The 22934-nt window shown below is 45.0% G+C and overlaps 1 protein-coding gene across 1 annotated transcript in view; it reads right to left on the reverse strand.

The window, feature by feature from the left end:
- BACH2 (BTB domain and CNC homolog 2) overlaps positions 1 to 22934 on the reverse strand; it is a 180930-nt gene that overhangs the window by 11037 nt on the left and 146959 nt on the right. The window contains exon 7 of the mRNA XM_059469637.1: positions 2414 to 3958. Within this exon, the coding sequence (XP_059325620.1) occupies positions 2414 to 3958 (1545 nt within the window). The remainder of the gene's footprint in view (positions 1 to 2413; positions 3959 to 22934) is intronic.

The following is a 22934-nucleotide window of genomic DNA, read 5'->3' on the forward strand; positions in this document are numbered from 1 at the left end:
AATTTCAGGAATGGAGAAAGATTCCCATGCAGCTTGCAGGGAGGTGAAGAACAGAGCTGTGCATTTCAGACATTTGTGAGTCTCTCCTGCTGTTTCAATCACAGCCAAACAGCTGAAAGCAGGTAGAGCAACTTATACAAGTTCCTGCTGCTTATTTTCTACTGTCTAGTTTACGATACCCTTTACTGAGGTTTCCACAGCAGCAGATCTTACATGATGCACACCCTAAGTCACTGTATTAATACAGCATTGTTTAATGAGGCTGCAAAGTCTGCTCTTGTATTGGTAACAACCTTCAAAAGATTAATTTTTAAACAAAATTTCTACCAAAGCAGTGGTGTGATCTGTTTACCCTTGGCTTGTTCAGGATAGTGCAGTGCAACCTCACGGAGCATTAATTTCCTCACCACATTTTTAATGCCCAGCAGCCCTAATCAAAATACCATGGGAAAAAAAAAAAAAAAAAGCCTTATCAGCAGTCCCAGGGAGAAAACTTGCTCAGCACAGTTCAGAAAATCTTCCCCAGAGGAAACCAGCAGCAAAACCAGGAGTGGAGCAAACCTTTCCTAGCACTGTCTCAGAGGCAGATGTCTGCCTGCCAGCAGCACACCCAGCCAGCCTCGCCATAGCTGCTTGCTCCTTGTGTCCCTCCTCTCATCCATGCTCTCCTGCACATATGCACACACCTTTTTCTAGGAAACTACCACCAGTCCCCTGTAAGCTTCTAATTTCACTCTTCCAGGCTCATTTTTGCTGCAGCATATTTCCACACAATTAGGTAATTATGACAGCTAATTAATTATCAAATCTCAAAAGGCGAACCTCTGCCCTCTGCGCTGCCTCATGCTGAGCAAGCAGCACACGTGGGTGGAAATGGATGCTCCCTGGTCCCTGCTGCCCTCTGTCCCTTGTAAAGGCAGGAATTCACTGAGTAACCCAGCTATGGCCTGGGCTGCTGTAGGGCTTCCCAAATGGGATCTCCTGCACACTATCCCAGACAGCTTCCCAAAGAGATTCCTCTGCCTTCTGCATCATGCCCATGAGGACGAAGAACTGTCCTCCCAGAATCATTGGTCCAGTGTGACCAGAGTTTAGGACACCAGAGGCTCCCCTGGCTCTTCAGCCCTTTCTGAAAGCTAAGCAGCCAACTAAAGGAAGCACCCACATCTGTCTGAAAAATAAAGCCTGGGATGTAGCTGGAATAAAGATTGAGCAATAAAGTTCACTCTTTTCATCCTCACTCCATAACTAAGCCCACATGGTTCTGAACTGGGTGCTCTCAACATATGAACCCTCCTCTCAGCATACGAGCACTTGTTGCTCCCCACACTGAAGCAAAAGCTCTCAGTGGAGTTTTTCAGCATTACTAGAGGAACCTGGTACCTGATTTCACCCAGATGTTCTCTAGGTCATGCAGATTCCTAAGGAAATTCTGTGAATAAACATCCAATCCTTTCCACTTTCTGAGCTACACAACACATCTCCTTGATTTAAGCCTGCCCTCAAAGTAGTGACTTCACACAGTTTATTTGGTCATGGTTAGCCAATTATTACTGCAGCATCTTCAGCTGACCCACCTGCAGTTTTAGAGAGGGCCCCTCTTTCTCCTCCCTCTTTTAGGAGAACTACATGGAAATTGACAGCTTGCTCTTCAGCCCCAAATCATTCTCTTGTCATTGCCCTAACAATCCTGGAAATTAAAGGATAACTTCTCTCTGAAAACATTTGTGCCATGGCTGCTAGAGCTCCGAACAAAATGTTACAGGCAGGGAACATGATCTCAAGTTGTCACATAATAGAGGCAAAACCCAGGACCTGAATGTGCAGCACACACACACATAGACACACACACAGACAGACACGTGCAAAGATGACTTGAATGCCATTCTCTCAACACAAGGTGGTCAGCTATACAATTGTTTGAGTAATTTCACAACTCTGCTGGCAGCATGCAGCCTGGGTCTTCAAGCAAGCTGCCCAACCCTTGGTGTCAGGAAAGGAACAGCTTGAGGTTTCTCAAACAAACCCGCAGCAATAACAAGTGGAGCTGGAACCACCTCAGCAAATTAGGAATAAGGAGCAGTGCTTTGTGCCACAGAAGTGGGTGAGGGAGGGAGGAAGTCAGGAACCTGCTGGCAGACTCCTAAGCACATCAATGCACTCTCATCATTCAGCAGTTTGCTGTTTTCCTATACCCAAGTTTATACAAGTGCTGAACACTTCAGAGATCAAGCAGACCTACTAATGTGAAGTCAACCGTGTGCACTCAGCTGATGAGGGAATAACCAGAAGTTACTCTTTGCCCCTACAAACAAAGAAAGTGCTGGGGAAATGCAAAGTCGTTTGAGAGAATCAAGGAGAGATTAATTGGGTCACAACAACTGTGATAGATGTACTTATCTTAAATCCCTACCTCATGCCCTCTGTCTTGCACAGGACATGATTCACTGTCTGCTTCTGAGAATGACCCAGACTCATCGCTGGAGTTTGTTCCATAGGATGGCTCACATTTAATCTGGGCTCGGACCGGGTTGTACAATCCATCGCCCACCACGCCGGGCTCCTGGTGCTCGGGCGCCAGGAACCGGGGGCCTTGGGAGCACGGGGAAGAGGAGAGCTCGCAGAGGCGCAGGCTGCAGGGAGAGCCGCCGCTGCCGTCCTCCGCGTACGAGTAGGAGGAGCACGAGCTGGAGGTCCTGGTTCTGGTTTCCAGAGGAGGAGAGCGAGGGCAAACTTTAATTGGCACCGGACAGCTGGTGTTGGGCCGCATCCGTCCCGGCAGGTGATCGGCTGTGAGTGCGCTGTGCGAATAGGTCTGGGAGCTGGGGAGGGACTGGCTGCCGCCAGCCCACAGACCCTTTGGCACAGTCTCAGTGAGGTCTTTGTCCAAGCTGCTCACACCAGAATATGAATGCACCGAAGTGTTTACTTGGTCACAAGCATTTGAAGAGAATATAACGCTCCTCCTGTCCAGTTCCCCTTCTTGCTTACAGAGAGTTTCAAAGCCGGGCCCCCTGAGTGGTGATCCCACTGTGAAGTTGGAAGCATCCTTCTGCATGGCATGGGACTGTCCATAGTTCCCTGTGAAAGGGACATAATCAGTTTTGTGGTCACCCTGAGTTGTCCCTTTTTCAAAAGGGCATGCTGGACTCCTGCCAAAGTGCTGTTGGGAAGTGCTGGGGAAGCCAACCAAATCTATGCTTTTTGTTCTGTTGAAGAAAGACCGCAAGCAAGAAGGAGAAGACCCACTTTTTGGCCTGTCGACACAAGTGAGGCTTGGCTGTTTCCTGTCCATTTCAACATCCCCTTCTTTATCCCTGATGTCAGGTTCGTCTCCAGACAGGCAAAGTGTGATGCTTTCTTCATCGTTCTCTTCATTCTGAGGCTCACTTTTTATCTGCCCCATAGCAAGTCCTGATTTGAGGCCATTTCCAGAGCTCTCTTCACTGAATGTGCTTGCAAAACCTGAGGTACTGATGTGTGATGTGTTGTAGACATTCTTGGTACAAGCAAGCTGGTATTTCTTGTATCTGGGGTACCGTGTTACTGCATCTTTATCCAAATTGTCCTTGCTATCTCTCAGCATGTCAGAGTCAGGCAGCATCCCTTCGCCTTTGTCCGCTCCAGCAACAGTGGTTTCAAAATTGAAGGGTTCTTGGTGCATCCTCTCCCTCGGGCAAGATATTTTTGACGTCTCCGATTCCATCGTCTCCTCCTCGTCTCCATCGGAGTTCTCCTCATCGTGCATGCGCTGGCAGGCGGTATCTTTTTTGCACAGGAACAGGCCATCTTCGTTGTTCAGCAGCTGTGTCTGAAGGAAGCTGAAGCAGGAGTCCTCCAGGTTGTGCATGCGCAGGAACTCGGCGCAGTGGATGACCTCCTGGATGTTTTCTCTGCTGAGTAACAGCTTAGCAGTGTAGGCGAACTGTAACAATGGACCAAATCCCCTGACAGTGACCTGCAAAAATAGAGAGGAAAATTGCCGGTGTTACCATCAGCTCTTGCTATCATCCCAAGTCCTTCATCATGTGGTTAGATAAACTAACAGATCTGGCATTCAGAAATAAATACTGCCCAGCAGCAGCTGCTCTTCTGTCACACCTGCAGTGATGCTACATCCCAGAACAAGCACTGCTCCCTTTGTGGGCCTCCTGTACATCATTGTACTGGTTGAACTGAGACAGTTTTTCCCAAGTATCTTGAAGACCTGTGAACTAAGTCTCTGGCCTAATAAAAGGTTGACAAAACTAGCCTGGACACTGCTAAGTCTTACATGGATTTCATTTTTACTGTGCTACAGCCCCCAACCATGAAAGCACCAATTTAATTTTGATTCTTCTGCTCTGATGGAAGGTTCAATGAACACGTTTCAAGCTTAAGATACCACTTATCCAAAAAGTGTTTTGATAAGGAAACACTTATTATTACAGCAAAATTCAACAGAAAATCTTTCTTCCTCTTTCAAAAGCAAACAATTTCCTTTTTTTCTTCTAAATTTTTTGCAAGCCATTGCTGAATACATGATAGGTAAGTACAGACTGCATAACTTTCCTCTATCCCATGGAGATTATTCCCCTCATACTTTTCCAAATTTTAGTGAGCCTGAGGTACAGCTAACAGAAAAGAAATTAATATTTATAGTTTAAATGGTAGAAATTATTCTGAGTCCCACCTCAGTACTTAATTTCCCACCATTTTCTTTGTAGAAAGAGTAAAAACTGTTTCCAGGAGAGTGATCTCCAGACAACTGTTCCAGGTCTGACTTATGCACTGCTACTCATCTTTTCTTTCCATACCATCTGTGTTTAACATTAATTTATGATATATTAAAAAATACACACTTCCCCCCCCACCATTTTTTATGGTTGTATCTTTACATACAGCTATCAAATAAGTTGCTAAGTCACATAGTGAACTCTAGATACTGTCTATTTTTGACAAAAATACTCTGACTGCCACCACTATCTTCTCTTACATTTTTTTCTCCCAATGGGTATGAAACAAAAGGATTGGAAATATTATTCTTCATGAAGCAGCAAAAGGCTGCTTCAGAACCACAACCCATCATCAAGGATTAAGGTTTCTGCACAAGAAAATTCAGTGCTTTGGCTACAAGTTTGAGATTTGGAAGACCACAACTTAATTTCCCACTGCACCAACCACCTACTACATGACGCTGGTAAGTCCCTTCAGTCTCAATTCCCTGAGACTGAAGTTCTTGCCTTTCTTGCAAGTAGCACTCATTTATCTGAGTTCCCTGTGCTTTGCATACCAGGCAAAGGCCTCTAGATGGGATTCAGCACAGCCAACACCTGCATGCCTGTGTGAGGTTGGGATGCACAGCCTGCAACCTCCTTCTGGATGCAGATGTCTCTGGTAGGCATCCCCAGCTCAGTTCCTTTGTTTAAAACAAATAAGAAGGGGAAGCACTGCTGTCTCAATTTTTCTTTCTTTTTTTTTTTTTTTTTGCAAAATGGCCTAAAGACAGAAGGGGAACATAGAAAGTAGACCAGGTTCCTTCTCTAGGCTGTGAGGATTGAAACTCCCATTTCCCAGCTCCTCAGAAGGGTATATTTGGGATGGTATAGGATACCCTGAAGGTGAGCTGCTTTTTACTATTCTTCCAATTGAATTAATGCCACCGAGCAAAGAAGCTGCTCAAAAGGCTGGTGGACTATCAGGCCATGAATTTGCAAAGGTCTAATTCGTGATTAGAGTGTATCTGAGTGAATAATTTGGTTCATCTCAATGAAAAGCCTATAAAGCCCCTATACTGCCTCAAGACCAGCGGCAGAGTCCACAGATTTTTACAGAAAATCCTGACTTCCACAAACAAGCCTTTGTTATTCATAGATCTGTACTTATGATGGCAGACTATGAAGACACCACAAGTGGTGCAGATTGTCATGGGGAGAAAAATATTTTAAAACACCTCTAAAATTGCTTCCAATAGCTATTCCATCCATAATAGTACTGCTCTATCTGCTATTTTAAGAAGCAGTGCATTTTCATGCACATACTTACACACTTGCACATTCCTGTCTAACAATACGCCTCTGGTACGGAATTGCCAAGATTTACAGCTGGCTATTAAACCAATCTCTGCTTTATCAGTGTTACACTTTCTGCCTATTTGTTAGATTATCAGCTCACTAAAGGCCTATCTGCATTTTATCTATGCAGCATGATTAACAAAATTGCTCGGGAACTTAATGAGCTACTCGCAGGCTGATGGTAAGATCTTCATTGTGGGGGCTTACATATTGCTGCATATCTTGTGAGCTCGGCAGCAGCGTAGGTCTGCAGGGACCGTGGAGCACAAACACAGCTCTCCTGGCAGTGGTGCCACTCGGCCACTAGGTGGAATGGCTGGAAAGCAAATTAGAATAATTTTCTGTGCTGGGCCAGGGTTCCACCTGCCTGCCTGCCGCCCCAGCACAGGCACTGTGCACAGCCTCGGGCTGACTCCCACAGCCCCACAGCAAGGCTGTCTCCCACGCTGACACAGCTTTTGCTCCAGGTAAAGCAGCACGATAACAAACAGCAGCAAGGCAGCTGGTGGAGATGCTCTGCGCCGGATGCGTCGGAAGCAGAGCACGAGACTGTGCCGCGGGCTCCCCACGGTGCCCAGCAGATGCCTCCTGTGAAGGATGATGAAAACTCCGAGCAAATGTGTGCCTTGACTTCCTTTGGAGATACTACCCACTGACACAACCTTCACTCTCACAATCCTCAGATCCAAAGGGGGGAAGTTTCTTTTCAAGCACCCGGCACTTGTCATTGCCCTCAGGCAGAAATCTCTCTAGTGCCAATTCTTGAAACTGCACAAACAATAACTTTGGAAACAAACGGGTGCAAAGCTTGCTGCCAAGTGTGAAAGCCAGCGCAAGCTCTGCCGCCTGAAGCTGTCTAAATATTGATTCGGCTCCCGTGGCAGGTTCCCTGCCTCGGCCCCACCAGTTTTGGGACTGCTTGCATCTGATGCATTCTGGCAGGAAGGCTGGAATCGAGCCACTGGAGCGTGACTATGAACACTGCACACTGGGAAAGAAAAGCCTTTGAAGCTGCATGTACTACCACCACACAGGCACTTCTCTAGGAAGAGATAAGGACAGTCTTTTAAAATCATTTGATCTGACTGATGCATCCCAGTGAAAAAATTTAGTGAAAACAAGTTGATCTACGTTTGCAGAAGGAAAGAGATAATTTCTCTGCTATAACAGTCTTCATTTACACGTGAGAGAGGCCTTTGTTAGAGGGGTAAACCCATACCAGCAACAATCCCAGGTTTTTTTTTTCTTTATTGAAAATAAGATGTCCAAGAGTTGTTTGCTTTTAAGCCTTATTTTCTGTATAAATTAATGTTTAAGCAGGCAGGTCAGTTTGTGGGAACCTCCACCAGGCACCCTCTCCAAGCTCATATGCCGAGTCACTACTTTCCTGCCTTTTAATCCTTTGCCTTATTCCAATTTCTTTTCATTTCTATTGTTTAAATGGAATTGACTGGCTACTAGAAAATCAGACAGGGAAAAGGTAAAGCATACATATAAAACAACGCTCACACAGAGAGAAAAGCAAAGATCCTAGCTTCTTGGAGGCTTGATTTCTTTCCCTTATGTTTACTTGTTTGTTTCCCTTATGTGCACTTGCAGCATGCCAAACAGCTCACCCAGACTAAGGATAAAGCACTTTATTTGTCTTGCTTCTGTCCCCAGCTGGACTTGTATGCATTAGAACTGTCTAAAGCACAGAGGACACGGGTAATGCAGCCCTGCCTAAGGCACCTGGCACACCTCCTTGCTCTACAGCAATCCAAGAGACCAAGCCCACGTGCAGCTCCTGGCTCTGCTGTGCTGCCACAGGTACACTGGGCTCAGTGTGCAGCAGGGAGGTCTGAGTCAATTCAGCATTGTGGTGATAACAAGGCTGACCACTGTTAAGGTGAGAGAAAACAACTTCTCCTGCCCTTTGTCTGCGTCTTGTCTTTCAGACTGAGCTGGGGGACGTGTTTTGTATGGCCATGCCCTTGTGACTGTGTGCTATTGAGGAACAGGCTGGAAACAATGCAATGATATGATCACCATCAAGAGATGTTAATCAGCATTAGCCATATTGAATTTACTGGCAAAACACAGACAGCAGCCCTGCAGAAAACAAGCACGCAAAGTCTATTTTAGTTGAGTTTGACATTGCTTTTCTCCTCACAGAGTCCCGGGGAGTGCGATGCTCTGGTTAGTCCTAATTGATTTAAGTGACCAGACTTCCACTACTTCCTTTGGGAGATCATTGCCAGACTCTACTTAAAACCTCCTCGTGAGGAAATATTTCCCTTATTTTCCTCCATCAGCTCTCATTGCATTTCCTTGATGCATTCCGGGTAATGCTTTTTCCTTTTGGAGAAACATCTGTATTGTTGTTAGACTCTCTGCCTTCCTTCCTTTCTTCACTGGTCATTAATGAAAAGCTGGCTAATTCAAGGAAAAGAGTATTGATCACTGTCGGATGGGAGAATAAGAAGCTGAGAGGACAGTCAGCAATAAATGCTAGTAAAGGAGGCAGCATTACAGGTGCAAATAGAGCATTTTTAGAAAAGCATTCTTCTAAATGTTCTGGGCCCGTACTATTCTAAAATTAGGAGGAGGGTTAGCTCACTTTCACATTGGGAACACCATCTTTTTGTAAGGGACTTCTAGGTCAGAAATTCTATTTTAAACCTATCTGTACACACACAGGCACCGTGGGAGACGCAGCGCTGTGGGTGAACTGGCTCTGGCTCCCTGCTGTATCCGTGCCCTCCGTGAGGGCTGATCAGGAATACCATGGAGGCCTCTGTGCTGCTCTGAACACACGGGACGTGGCCTGGGAGCACACATGGAGCGCTGACATTTCTGCCGATGGGCCGGGCGCGCTGTGCGCCGCAGAGTTCATCAGTGCACGCTCATTAGCGAGCTGCCCAGACTTCTAGATGTCTCAAAATCCCAGACAAATAGACAAAATCCTCCAATTCTGCACAGACAGTGTTTCTTATGGGGGGTGGGAAGGAAGGTTATTTCCAAAGGAAACAGGGATGTCTGGTAACCCCGCTTGGAATGGCATCTGTATGAAAAGCTGCATCTGGAGCAGGGAAGGTCAACCCCTGCGAAATGCCAGCAAAGTCTGACTTCAGTTTAAAGAGGGGAAAAGTGATTAAGGGCAAGAAAAGATCACTGTAAACATGTAGGAATGTAAACTTGGCAAGGCAGTATCTAAAATGGAGCAAGGGAATGTTTACAGTAATCTGATGCAGACTAACATCAAGAACAGAGAAGAACTGTCTGGTTTGCTATGGGGCGCTATTGGCATTTGCAGCAAAAAGAAATTAAAATGTAGGGATTTTTTCCCCTGACTCTTAACCTAACAGTCAATTCAGAGCGGTCTTGGAAGGCTTTCCAGGGAAGATGATGGATACTTTATGTCTGGGTCCTGCAAAGGAAAACTAACAAAGCGCAACCTTGTTCTGGAGAGCTGGGCTTTAATATAGTAGACTTTTCCAGGGCTAATTTCTGTGTTAATGAGGGCACAGTGCCAATGATCTGCTAGGAAAGAGCAATAAAGTTCAACAGCAAATGCACATGCAATTGTTCCTTTCCAAATAAAGCATACCTGGGGCACATGCAAAGAACAAGCTCATTGGTGGTGGCGTGAGAGGGCAGAGCCCTCTCCTCCCCTCCAGGGATACAATGAAACCTGCAGAACATTAGTTGCTAAATCCTACTGAACTGGGGGTAATTTGGGTGGTGAGACCTTCAGACCCACTGAGAATGCACAAGTCCCGACAGAGCAGCGGAGGCGCATGTTATTATCTTTACACATTGGAGTAGACTTGTTAAAACTCAATAGGAGCACTCATAGATTTGCTGTGGAGCATGCAAGCTGCTTGTAGGTTAATGGTTTATATTTTTAGTATTTTGATTTTCAGGTTAAATTCATCAGCAGGCACCTAAGAACATTTAGAAACCCCTCATCTCTAATTTCCAATCATCAATTCAATTAAGCCATTTTGTGGGGAAGGAAGAAAAGAAGATTGAATCAAACCTCACATGCTGAATATCAATTCTCAAACCAAGTATTAAAACAACTGGATAGAAAAATAGCAGAAATGTGACTGTTTCTTGCAGAACTCCAAATGAACCAGTTATTCACATATTGTTTCATATCAGGTCTGCTGTGGTACCTGTTTTACTGGCCTTTCAGCATTGTGCTGCAGTCCCAAGGCACGTGTAGAGCTTTTTAATCCATCTCAGCCCTGACGTTGTCTAATATGCCCAAGCATGTAGCCAACAAACCACCAACTTCTCACTGAGCCAGCGGGTTCCCAGCACTACAAGTTATATAATCAAACACATGCTAGAAAAATAGGAGATAAGATTAGTGACAGTTAACTGCTGCTATTTTTTTCCACAGCCTGAAGAAGGTCTCTGGGATTAAATATTAACTCTAATCTTATTTGCTAAAATTAGCACACAGTGTATTCTTTTTGTTCTACAGCCAATTGCAAGTATAGCACAGAAGTTATTTTCAGGGGGTAATCTGATAACCAAAATCAGTCACCAAAGCTGTTATTCCATTAAGAATTAAGAGACTTCCTGGTTATTTACTTGGTTATTTTTACCTGGGATGGTGAAGCCTGGATTTTTCCTAGCTTGAGCCTATTTGGTTTTGGAAAACTCTCTGAAAGATTTAAGTATATTACTAGGCTCAAATAGGTCAGTCACATGTGCAAAACCAACGGTGTTAAGACATCACGGTTTGTTCCTATATATGCACACAGGCAGGAATTGTTTTGAAACCATGATCCTTTTACATAAGGTGGGAACATGCAGGAGGCAGGAAAAAATCAGAAAGAGACGATAAACTGCAGAGTACTTTTGTAAGGCAATGCCACACTGGTATTGCATTTCCCGTCTTTAATTTAACAGCAATTAAATGTTCTGTCACCAGCAGGTTGCAGATGTATTTCCCTTATTTATTTGCTCATATGGCAGTGGAGCTCCTAAAATGAGTGATTACTCTTTAAAAATTCCACTTGGGTGAGAAGCTGGTTTTTTTGTCTTATGTAAGCTTTTAAACAACAAAGGAATGTACAAGATGCTGATGGAGAAGTTCAATAAAAAGAGGCCTTTGTTTTCACTCTAAAAACATTTTTAAAATTAAGTAAATACCCTGCCAGCCCCAGTTTTACATTCTGCCTCCTCTGGTAGGGCATACAAATTTTGTGCAGAAGAGTGACAGTGACAGCATGGCCTCTCCCACACCACATTGCAGGGCTGGGAGGCCACCACACCATCACCTTGCATTCTCTGAGCACGAACACACGCCAGGGGAACAGAGAAACTGGACACACAGCTCCTTTCTTTAGGAGGCCCATTACCCAATTATTAATATCAAAAGTCCCCCTGGAAAAACTGCCACCCGCAAAGCCACACCCTGAGCGGTCTAAGGGGTATCCTGGTGTCTTTCCAGCGCATCCTCCACTACAGCCTCTTGAGGCTGTCGGACTGAGAGCTTTAAGAAGATGCTTAACTGCCCTTAATGGTACTTTTACAGAAGATGCCACACTGGAAGTGCTTGTCCAAATTGCAATTTTGTGCTTTCCAAAGAAAAAACCCAACAAGTGCCACCCTCAGCCTACCCCGCTGAAATCCCAGCTGTTGGCCAGACAACAAATTTACACTAGAAGCCCTGACTGTGTGAGAGTAGAGTGAAACCAAGTGACTCTCTGGCGTAATGAACACATCCCGGGGCAGCACGAGCCCTTCAAAGAGCCTCCTCCCTCAGCACCCAAGAGGGAAGGAGAGACCCACATCCCTCAGTGCCCGCAGAGCATCCCAGTGTGACCGCAGGTGTGACTGCAGGAGGGGAGGTGGGGAGGAAGGAGCAGTCATTCAGCTAGGCTTGCCTGGAGGATGGGGAGCAATAATGGCAGACTGTGTCCAGGGCTCCACTGTGAGCAGTGCGTCAGCGCTGACGGCGGGGCCAGCGGCTCCGCATTGATCACCGGGCACAAGGATGGCGTCAGCAGCCACGGGATCAATGATCACATCACTGGCTATGTCAGCACTCGGCCACACACGGCTCATGGGTGCACTGCAAGAGCTGAGGCACCCACACTTAGGTTTGACTGACTCTCTGTGGCTGTAGCCCCAGCTTTGAAGCACTCTCAAAAACCCCAGTCCTTAAGTCACAGGCTAGTAATGCCAGAGGAACCAAAGGGGAAGAGAGAATCAGAAGATGTCTACGAAATTAAAAAAATAACCTAGAGCGTAGTAAAAGTAAAAATAATCTCTGATCCAACTGCAATGCTTATTTTAATCCACAACTTCTAGCTTTATTTTCTCGCAGAGTTACTGAAGCCAAATTGAAATTCCTTCAACCTTTCAAAAGCGAGACTGGTTTCAAATCAATGAAAAGAATTTACTTTTGGAAATTGTGACAGTATCCCTGCACATTTTCTGCATCTCTGAAAATTCTGAGGAAAAGGCAATTTGTTGCATTTGCCACACCTTTCAAAATATATACTGTTTATTGAGAAGGAAGGTAGAAATCATAGGCATAAGCTGCAGACACATCTCAGTGCAGGAAGCAGCAGACAACAAAGATCAATAAATACACTTGCAAAACAGAAAGGCTATAGGATGGGAAGATACAGTGCTCTTCCATAGCAGGGATGCACTGCCTGCATCACATCTACTCCAAACATCAGTCACTGCCAGATGTACCCATTGGGCAGCCCTAGGTCTTACCATTATTCACAGCAGTCTTCTGAGCAAAAGGGGACATTTGCCTGCATGGCTGCTCCTCTGGCCACAGAGAAACTCAGTCACGAGAAGTTGGGCAGCTCAGGAAGGCAGCTCTGTGCTGCACCTCTCTCTGCCACCTCAGAGCAGCACAACACCTTCAGCAAAACAGCTCTTGGACTGGAGGGGGAAACTTCTTAAACCCCTGCAAGCAAACCTGCCACATGACACTGCCAGAGCCCTTATTTTAAAATCTCACTCAGTAACCTGTTTTGAAGTCAAATACCATTTTATTATTTTTTCCTAACTAATTCTGGTGGCTTGGGGTATGTTGTTGATGTCAGGGGTTGTCCACAGCATAACAAGAACACAGAAAACTCCAAGTTATGGCCAAGAGAGTGTCTGCAGGCAAGCCTAGGAGAAAAGGCTCTGGGAGGAGGATTTTGGGGCTGCTAAGGTGAGACTCTGAGTGAAGGTGCTAAAAAGAAAATTAGAGATGAAGATGTTTCAAAGAACAGTCTCTCTAAAGGCACAATGTGGCCACAATGTTACTCAATCAACAAAGCACCCATAAAAAACAGCGGCACTAAGCAGCAGTTTAAACACCCAGACACGGACTGGAAGAGAAAGCAAAGGGAAACATGGCTGTGACACCTGGCTGTTTCAAATACTTTTGTGTTTTCCAGTGCAAGGAGCATCTTAAGAAACCTGGAACACAGTAACAAAGGATGACACAAGAAGGTGGCTCAGCAGAAATGCTGCCTTTGCTCCCTGGGTGCCTGTACAGGCCATACTGAAACCAGTGGGGAAGAAACAAGCAGAAATGAACAGATTTTAACCGAAAAGCATCATCAGAATTAAAGTGCAACTGTAATTTAAAATTAAAATTAGTCCCACATTTTTGCAAAAGGAAAATGAAACTGACCCCAAGATTAAAAAAGAAAGAAAAACAAGAGGAAGTGTTAGCAGTAAGGGGGGTGAGGAAGGAGTGGGAAAGCTTTCACAGAATATAAATTGTGAGAGGAGTCTGTGAAAGATCTGTTTAAGTGCATAACATGAGCCAAAGTGGGTAGAAAAAGGGAAAACAAAAGCAGTTTCAGAACTTTCAGAATAAAGAAAGAATCCTAGAAGCCTCCAAATTACATTAGGAAATATCAAAATAGTCAGAAAATAAAGATGCATGTAGAATTTTGCTAATTCAGAGGGGTGCTTAGAGGAGTGGTTCAGAGTTTCTGAAGCTGTAATTGATTTACAAGTAAGCACAACAACACTGAAAAAATACCAAGACTTGTAAATTCACCAAGGCTCCTCTTTCCCAGGCATGGCAGAATGTATTTATGCACATGAACTACGTAATAGCATATTAAATACACAGTGCATTAAATACATTGTAATTACTTCATAAAAACAAGGAGTACTTCACAGCAAGCCACCTCACTGCAAGCCCTCCGATTACACTCCATGCAGTGCAGGAGAGGAGGAAGCAGGCTCTGTCAGACATGATTTAAAATCTGCAAGGTTGCACTCTGAGGAGGAGAACTAAGTGGGAAGACAAAGGAGCTGGAGCAGAAGCAGGCTCAGCAGAGGGGCTGGGTAACACCCAGAGCAGCTCAGGGATGCTCCAAACCACAGGGCTGACGACACCCGTGCTTCTGGCATTCCTGTCACCCTGTGCTGGCACAGCACAGCAGGTAAAATCACTGGCATCCTTACACTGGGGCAGCAGACAGTGCTGCCCAGCAAATACCATCACATTTTAAATCCAGAGATGCTCTTGCCAGGTTGTGGATGGAAATTAATGTAAAAGGCTTTACTATTGCACTTCATGAGGTAACCAAGCAATCACACCTATTAATTGGTAGGCTGAAACCCTGTAAAACTGACCCAGCTTCCTATTTTTAAAAGAAAACCTGCCAAACGCTGCATTTGTTCCAGTTTTCCTTCTCCTCCCCTGACTTGCTGTTTAATTTCTGGTATTTGGATGTGCAATTCTTCTGCCATCACCTTGTTTTTGTTCTTGCACGGCTACAACAGATCTGAGGATTACAGTGGCTTTTGTTCCACTGCTTGGAACATTTCATCAATGACCTGCAATGCTGCTCAGCTCAGCAATGCAGATTTGCAAGGAGAACCAGCCACTGCTGAGCTGGCAAAGTTGGTTCCCTCCCATCCTCCACGAGGAGCAGTTAACTCTTCTCTCAGTGGCTCAAAAGGTTAACTAGGCTCTGTAAATCCCATCTGAAAAAAATTGTAGGTATTTGCCTTCTTGCTGAGATTTCATGTCTGCCATGAGTAAAAGGTAAATGGCTCTTTTAGTCCCTAAAGGAGTGCAGGCTTAGCAGGAGTGACCCATAGTGAAGAGGTCAAAGGCAGGGAAAGGTGGGAAGGTTGGGCAACAGCATCCCAGTGCAGCCATGACCTTGTGCCCAGCTCTGGGCTGTCCCCAAGGAAATGGCTTTCCCCTTTCTGCTTCATATATGATATTTTTAAGATCTACCCAGAAATTAAAGAGTAGAAAATGCCATGTACCCTAGAAGCCCCAGAAAGACTTCACACAGAAAAATGATGGCATTTCCAGCTTGACTTCCTCAGAGGGTAGAAGGTGGGACTTTACAGCTATTTGTGTGTGTGGATGTGACTGCATATGCTCACGTGCACCCACGCATGCTAGTGTGAGAAAGAAACTAGATAACGTGAACGTGTGTGAAAGGGATTGAATTAGCCCCATCTGCTCCGAAAAGATCGTTTTCTCTTTGGATTTCTATTACTATTGTATCATTGCCACACTGGAGTGATTCTAAAAGGCTACAGCTCTGGCAGCCAGCATCATTACAGCTGCTCAGATTATTAACAGCATAAATAAACTCTCAGAGACACTACTAAGAAAATATTAACTACAATTATCACTGTCTGATAAAATAATGAACAGCTAAGCATTACTTTGCTGCTTCAGTCACCAGCGAGTATTTATGTGTGCTGTGAGCAATGAAAACCAGTTTATGTGCACACTGAAGCACTCTGGAATTGGTTCTTCCTACTTTATTTTGTTTTACTTATATTTTTCTAAAGATCAAGCAGCACAGGCTGAAGCTCTGTATTTGCAGAATTCAGTGTACCCTGCCTCCTCTCCCGCTGTATATAATCCTATTAATTCCAAGTGAACAGAAAGCCACGCCTGTAGCCATGCACATGTCTGTTGGAGGAGGGAGATGGGCAGTGTGCAAGCTACCAGCAGCAACTCTGAAACCTCTTGATGGATTTTTACTCTTGGGCCTTCCTGGCTTTTTCCCTAGATGAGGAGCAAGGGCCCACATGACATCAATGCCGTGTTTGCTGCATGGATACTCCTTGCCTTCACCTTTTCCACTGGCCTGCACCACTTTGGCTTTGTGAGCTTGTTTTTCCTCTCATTTCTCAGTGACATTCTAAAGTCATGTTCTTTCTTGAGTGCACTGGGGAGATTTGGTTGGTTACTAATTAATATAAATTATTAATTCCCTGCAAGCACTGGGGAAAAAAGTTCCTAATCGCATAGAGAGCAGGACGTGGGAGCAGGAGCCTCTCGTGCCATGTCCCCAGGCTGGGCTCCAGCCCCAGCAACCCCCTCCTCAGCAGCCATCTCATCTTCACTGGCTGCTGGAGTTCACCACAAAGAGGAGAAAGCAGCTGCCTGGCCCTGAAGCCACTCCCTGCGGGGCAGACACGGTGCTGAAGCTCCAGCCCGGATTGATGGCTCTCAAAGCCCCAGGCAGGAGAGGCTGCCCTCCCTCCCTCCCTCCCTCCCTCCCTCCCTCCCTCCCTCCCTCCCCCTGCCGAGGGGACCCTGTGGGTCAGTGCCCACCCTGCCCTCCCACACCTCCCATGTGTTCCCAGGAAAGGAGGGTGATGCTGGCAGGGTGACACAGGAAGAACAGGCTCCTTACTGAGCTGAACATGCACACTGGGACCTTTCTGCCTGAGCAGGGGAGGCTGGTCCAGAGTGAGAGCATCTGTCAGACCCCTGGGGAAAGGGCCACATCCCTGCCAGGTATGGAGGAAAATTAGAAAGACGCTGGAGAGGGCAGCTGCTACTAAATACAGGTAGAAAGGAAGGCAAAACCACAATGCTGAGTGAGAGAAAAGAGACAGGGGCATTTTCTAAAACAGCTTCCCTCAATCTAAGCCAAAAAAATCATACACTGTATATTTAGTGTTTTTATCCCACTGCCTTTTTTGATCGTTTCTGCAGCATCTCATGCCCCCTGTCTGGTCTCTTTTTTTCCTCTGCAAGCCTTTTGTTCCACAACCCCCCCTCCAGTGCTTACTGCCGGCTTCCAGCAGCCACAGCAGGAGCACCTTTCCATTTGTGCACCCTGGGGCTCTGCCTGCCTGCACTGGTACAACAGTGACAGGTGAAGAAAAAGTGGGGTGCAGAGGCAGGAGGAAACATCTTTAAGTGTCCCCCTGTGCCAGCTGTAAGGGAAGGAAGGACAGCAAGGAGGAGGTGACCTTCTCCCTCCACAGAAACCACTGTGAGAATGAACCTCTGCTCCTGGGAGGGGAAGAGTGGAGCCACAACCCTCCTCACTGTTTTCTCTCCAGCATCCTCCCTCCTTCATTCTCAGCAATTGGCCTCTTCTGGCCACCGAAGCAGGTTAGCTGCGGCTTGGCCTGAATAAGTGACCTACATTAATTTTTCCTCTGCAATTAAAGTTGTTTTTTCTGTGAAACAATTTGCAAGAACTTTGGGAAAGAAAACAATTTATTGTTCCATACATGTTTTCAAATAATAAATTGTTCTCTTCAAATGAACTTTGTCCCCCTAAAAGCTTTTTCCCCCTCTATGGAAGGTAAAACACAGAGAATGGTAAAGGATTTGTTGAAGAAGAACCGAAGTTCATTTTAAATCAGTGTACCATGTACAAATGCTGTCTTACAAATAGGATTATTTAATTTAAACCTTAGATCTGTCAAGTTCCATTACTTCAAATGGAGCCTGTCATTTCTTGACTTCATTATAAATCAGGATTATATTACAATTTATGTTAGGTAAAGTCTCTGCTTCCACAGGAGATGGGGAAAAAAAAATTACACAGCAGTCAGTAAATAGAGCAAAGTCACCGTGCTGCTCTTGAAAGGCAAAAAGTCATCTTGCTAAATGAGGGTCCGAGCTGTCCTGTACCAAGACTGTTCCTAATAAATAAAAGACCTCTGGGAAAAGTGCTGAGCATACGCTGGATCTATTTTCAGCTTGCATCAGCAGCTGCTGCCCCTGGGATCGCATCTTTGCTCATACCCTACACCATATGTAATCACTCCAGCGCTGCAACCAGTAAGATAATGAAAGAGCATGGCATAAATCTATACTTGAGTGGAATGCTAAATGAGAAAAATAATACAAAAAAGGGGGAAATAAACCACATTTTCAAGTCATTAGGAAGAAAGACTTTGACATATGAAGTGTTGCAACCATTAATAGCACTTATCATATAGAGTGGAGACAAAGAGACAAATTAATCAAACTGACAGAACTGGGACATTTTATGCTAATGCAGGCTCCTGGGTTTTCGTTTGTATTCCTCTGTGTCTGGAAAACTGATACCATTACAGGGCAGGAAATTGCATGAATAACATGCAACAGATCATAAAAATTCGCACACCAAGTGCAGAAACACTGCCAAAAGCACTGTAAAAACAAGGCTAGAGACCTCAACAGAGGAGCTCCCAACAGCTAATGAATGCAAATAAGTACAGGAATATTTCCCATCCATGCATAACAATGAGACATAGGCTGTAACTCCAGAGTCTCCAATAGTGTAGGTAAAATAAAGCCTGGAGAGCAAACATGTAGAGAGCTGGGGGAACTGCTGGCCAAGCCAGGGTCTGAATGTGTTTGCAGTATTGCAGCCAGCAGTTCAAAGCCACCGGGGAACTGGCACAGCCAAGTGTCGCTTCTGTCTGAAAGTACTGCTATGTTAGGTTTAATTTAATATTTCAGGTACAAGAGACAGGGAAGGAGGATGTGAGAGGAAACAGAACAGTCACAAAACACCACATAATCACACAAACCAAAATCCCCCTGCCCCAGTGCAAATGCACTGCACACTGTAAAACCCCCACAGCAAAGACATTTAAAACACAGAATGTGCTTGCTGTCCAAAGTCACAGCCATGGTGTAAGGGGCAGGAAATGGTAAGAACTACAGGAATGCTGGGCAGGGCATGGTGTAATGCAGGATCTTGCCAAGGTTGGCTCATTTGCTGTTGAGGCTTCTCAAGGACCTTTAAAAGCCCCTGGCAAAACAGAGCACTGCTGAAGTGCAGAGAACTCATCAGCCATATAAACTCCAAAGAACAAATGCTTTCACTTGACAGCCAGCCATTTCTCATTGTTGTTTTCTAAAAATGTGATGTTTCCCCCCTGTAGGGTAGCTACTGCACAAACCTAAAGCAAGGAACAACTCTGGGGGGTAACAGCAGTAAAGCTGATACCTTTTGGAGCTGAGTCATTTCCAGCAGTGCTCTCACCTTCCCCAGAATAGAATGATATGCAGCTGATAGGATTGAGCAAGAGCATTTCTGTGCCAATACCATGTGCATAAAGAGGGTATGGAAATGCCAGCCTGCCCAGGGGCTGCTGCCTTCCCAGGTCCTTCCCACATTTGGTGCAGGAGAAGCCCATATTCAGAGGTGGCAGGGCAGCAGCTGGCTCACCTCAGCAGGGATGGGCGTGGGGAGCACACCAGGCAGAGCCCAGCTCTCCATCACTCTCCAGCAGATCAGTGTGGTAGTGTCACAGAGTTTTAGCCACGTGAACAGGGTTTATCCCCAAAACTCCTTCTTTCCCTTTGGTCCCTGCTAGAGTCCTAACAGAGTACTTGGTATTGTAACAAAAAAAGGGCATGCACACACCAAAGCAAGCTACTCCAAAAGCTTTCTGAGGACAATGACAGAGTAACCTCTGTTCTAATGGGAGAAATCAGAAACAGGCATTCATCTTGCAAATACACATCCATCTGACAGATGGACAAGAGTTGCAATCTGCAAATGGAATTACTTTCTCCCTTTTATGTAAAAAAAAATGATAGCACAGACAACTAATTACAGAAAGGCCTCATGAAACCCTTGGCTTTAAGAAAATAGTAGTGTTGGAATGAATTGGTCAAATAGTTACAACCACTTCTATTTCTTCTGATTTTTACAATAGAAAAGACACCTTTGGAGTCTCTTAAGAACACATAGACACCTGACCATTTTCTTTACCCAAATCAGAGCAGTTTGGGAAAAGAAAAGCCTAGATATGAGTAAAATATCCATTCCTGAAAGAGAATAGAGAGGTCTTTACTACCACCTCATCATTCAGCCAAGAGGTTGAAAGCACAAGTGACAAATTACCATAAATTCTCACAGCCTTTTAGCTAAGCAATTCCTCTGCAGAAAAACAGTTATAAAACCAAAATTTAACTTGGACAAATAATTCAGATTAAAACCGTACCTGATAACTAAAATGAGAGTGCAAGAGCAGATGATACAAACAGTCTGGTTCTCCAAGGCTGGGATTGACCTGAAACCCTCTGCAGAGCAGTTTATGTGTGCAGTGCCTGTGTGCCCCACAGAGCTGCTTGCAGAGGTCCAGTGCAGCTCCTGCTAGGATCACCATGGCTGTGTGACAAAGGTGGTGGTGTCTTCACCACCAGCTGAAGACAAAGGCCAGAAATGTAATCACATGCTTGTCTTTAAAAATTTACTTATGTATGCCCTCTCAACTGTTTTCCAATTGGAGAGCTCATGCATAATAGTGAGATAGAACTCCTAAGAGAAGGATTAGGCTCATCTTTAAAAAGGAAGCAAAACTAAACCAAGCCTGAGGTAGCCCTTACTGGGTGTTCTTCTCAGTCCTCCAACTGCAAGATACACTGGAGACAGGGAAAAAAGCAATGGAAGTCAGTGATTTAAAGGCTTCTGCCACTACTGAAAGCAATGATTTTTGCTTTTTGAATGCAGTGATGACTTTGTACATGTGAACAAGTTTCTTTGTAGAATGCCCCAGTGCTTCTGTATCTCAGGGACATCTCTCCATTCTTCACTTCCTTGGACAATGGTACAGATATTATGTGACCTCAATGGCTACTGCTTATATAAACTGGGCAAAAATGACAAGGAGAGATGGCTCTTGCAAAAGACAGGCAACTCTTCAGTTTTTGTGCCTTGCATTTGACAAATCAATTCCAACATTTAAAACATACCCATTAAAATGTGGTTTGATGTGTTCAGTCTCCTGAAAACTAGCAAAATCAAGGAATAGACAGAAACTTCTTGATTTGTTTTTATGTATAAACAAAAGTGCCATATGCAGAAAGCCATCCATGGTACAACAAGAAAATCTGTAGTCAGACAAAGATAAGGCTAAAAAATAGTTGAATTCAACACGCAGATTGAATGGCTCAGACCTATCCACCTCAAGTCCAGCTTCCCCTTCCAGAAACAGAAAGAAGCACTCGTCCTCTATGGAGATCAGAAGGGAAGTTGTCAGGTTTTGTCTCTCCACAGCTTTTTCCTGTCTTGAAAGTTTACTGGCTCCAACATTGTCCTTTGAAGGAAACAGGAAACAACTCAAACTTACTCTGTTTTTACTTGACCAGGAATCCTCTGACAGGCAAATTTTCTCTGAAGGCTGCCTGTGTATCTGAGGAAAGAGGTGGCTAGGCACGCTGTACTACTGCTCTGTGGTCAGAGATGGAAAGATATTTTGCTTTCAGAGTTGTTTAAGACTTGTTTCTTATTAGCTGCAGGCCCTTGAAACAGAGAACCACAGGTCTGAATTTCAAAGGTGAGTGAAAACCCAAGACATTTCTCAGAAGCAAAAGTTTTCTTTACACAGTCAGAAATGTAGTCTCAGCCTCCTAGATGACAGTCTCAAAAATCCAGCACCACTTGATCAAACAGATTTTTTCCAGAAACTAAGAACTGTACTGGTAAAGTCTGAATAGGCAATTCTTTTTTCTTTTGATCTACTTTCTAAAACTTGAAACATTAACACAGACTGCACTCCCATCCATTCTGGGAACCTAAAGTAGGAGGTATACGCAGAGGTGTGGGAATTTGGTCCTATCACAACTCAAAGCAAGCAAATTTCAAGCAGAGCATTACCATGTGTTTCATGTGCAATACACTGGATGCCCACATGTCTTTGAACTGTTCAGGTCCCTTTCTGGGCCAATTAATTTATTTAGATGGTCTCCTTTCTCTTTCACTATCTCCATAAACCCACCTGAGCCCTGTCTTTGGGAAGTACATCTGACACTGCAGGAACAGAAGGAAGCCCTGAGAACACTACAGCACCCATGAATCCATCCTGGCTCACCCTTGCCAAATCTCTCTGCCATCCTTACAGTAAGTCTGTACACTTCCATTTTTCTGAAGTGTTGCTCTGAAATGATGAGCAGCTGCTGCAGGGAATGATGTGGACCAGGTGCAATATAAACTCAACTAAATATGGTTCCTTCAGCACTAAAAGAAAGATGGCCTGTTTCTGGTGTCCTGAAAACCTACAGCTCCCATTTGCCAAGAATGATCAGCTCTCTTTGGAAGAGATTAAGTCTTGCTAGGAACCTGCTTGTCTGTTGTTTGGGATATAAGGGATGGTCAGCAACTGCTGTCACTTGAGCAAAATTTCCTAATTAAGCATCCTCAAAGTGCTCCTGGTCTCCTGGTGAGGGACAGGAAGCCTGTAGCAATTCACAGGCTCATCCTGATCTGCCCCATGCCTCCAACCCTACTTTCCTCTTGGATGTGTAGTTTCAGCAGCTGTGGTCAATGGCAGCACACAGGAGCTCAGGAGTGATGCGGGAAGAACGGGCAGGGAACACAGAGCAGACCCCATCTGTCACTCAGGACCAGTCACCCAGGTAAGGTGAGCACCTCCATCCTGCCCTGATCAGCCTGAGAAATGCTGCAGCTAGTCCAACAAGCTCCAGTGCCTTGTACAGAGGGAAGAAAATGAGACTGGAACTGGCTGAGGGCTGATAAGCTGGAAGCTCTGGGTGAGGTGTGTGGGCTGCTCTGGGATCAGCAGCTGTGCCAGCTGTGGGTCGCTCTGATCACCTCCACGTGAGGTAATGTGAACCAGAGCATTTAGAGAGAGGTAAACATTGCTGAGTGGTTCACACAAGGTGATTTA

This window comes from Ammospiza nelsoni, chromosome 3, assembly GCF_027579445.1.
Source record: "Ammospiza nelsoni isolate bAmmNel1 chromosome 3, bAmmNel1.pri, whole genome shotgun sequence".
Classification (NCBI taxonomy): domain Eukaryota; kingdom Metazoa; phylum Chordata; class Aves; order Passeriformes; family Passerellidae; genus Ammospiza; species Ammospiza nelsoni.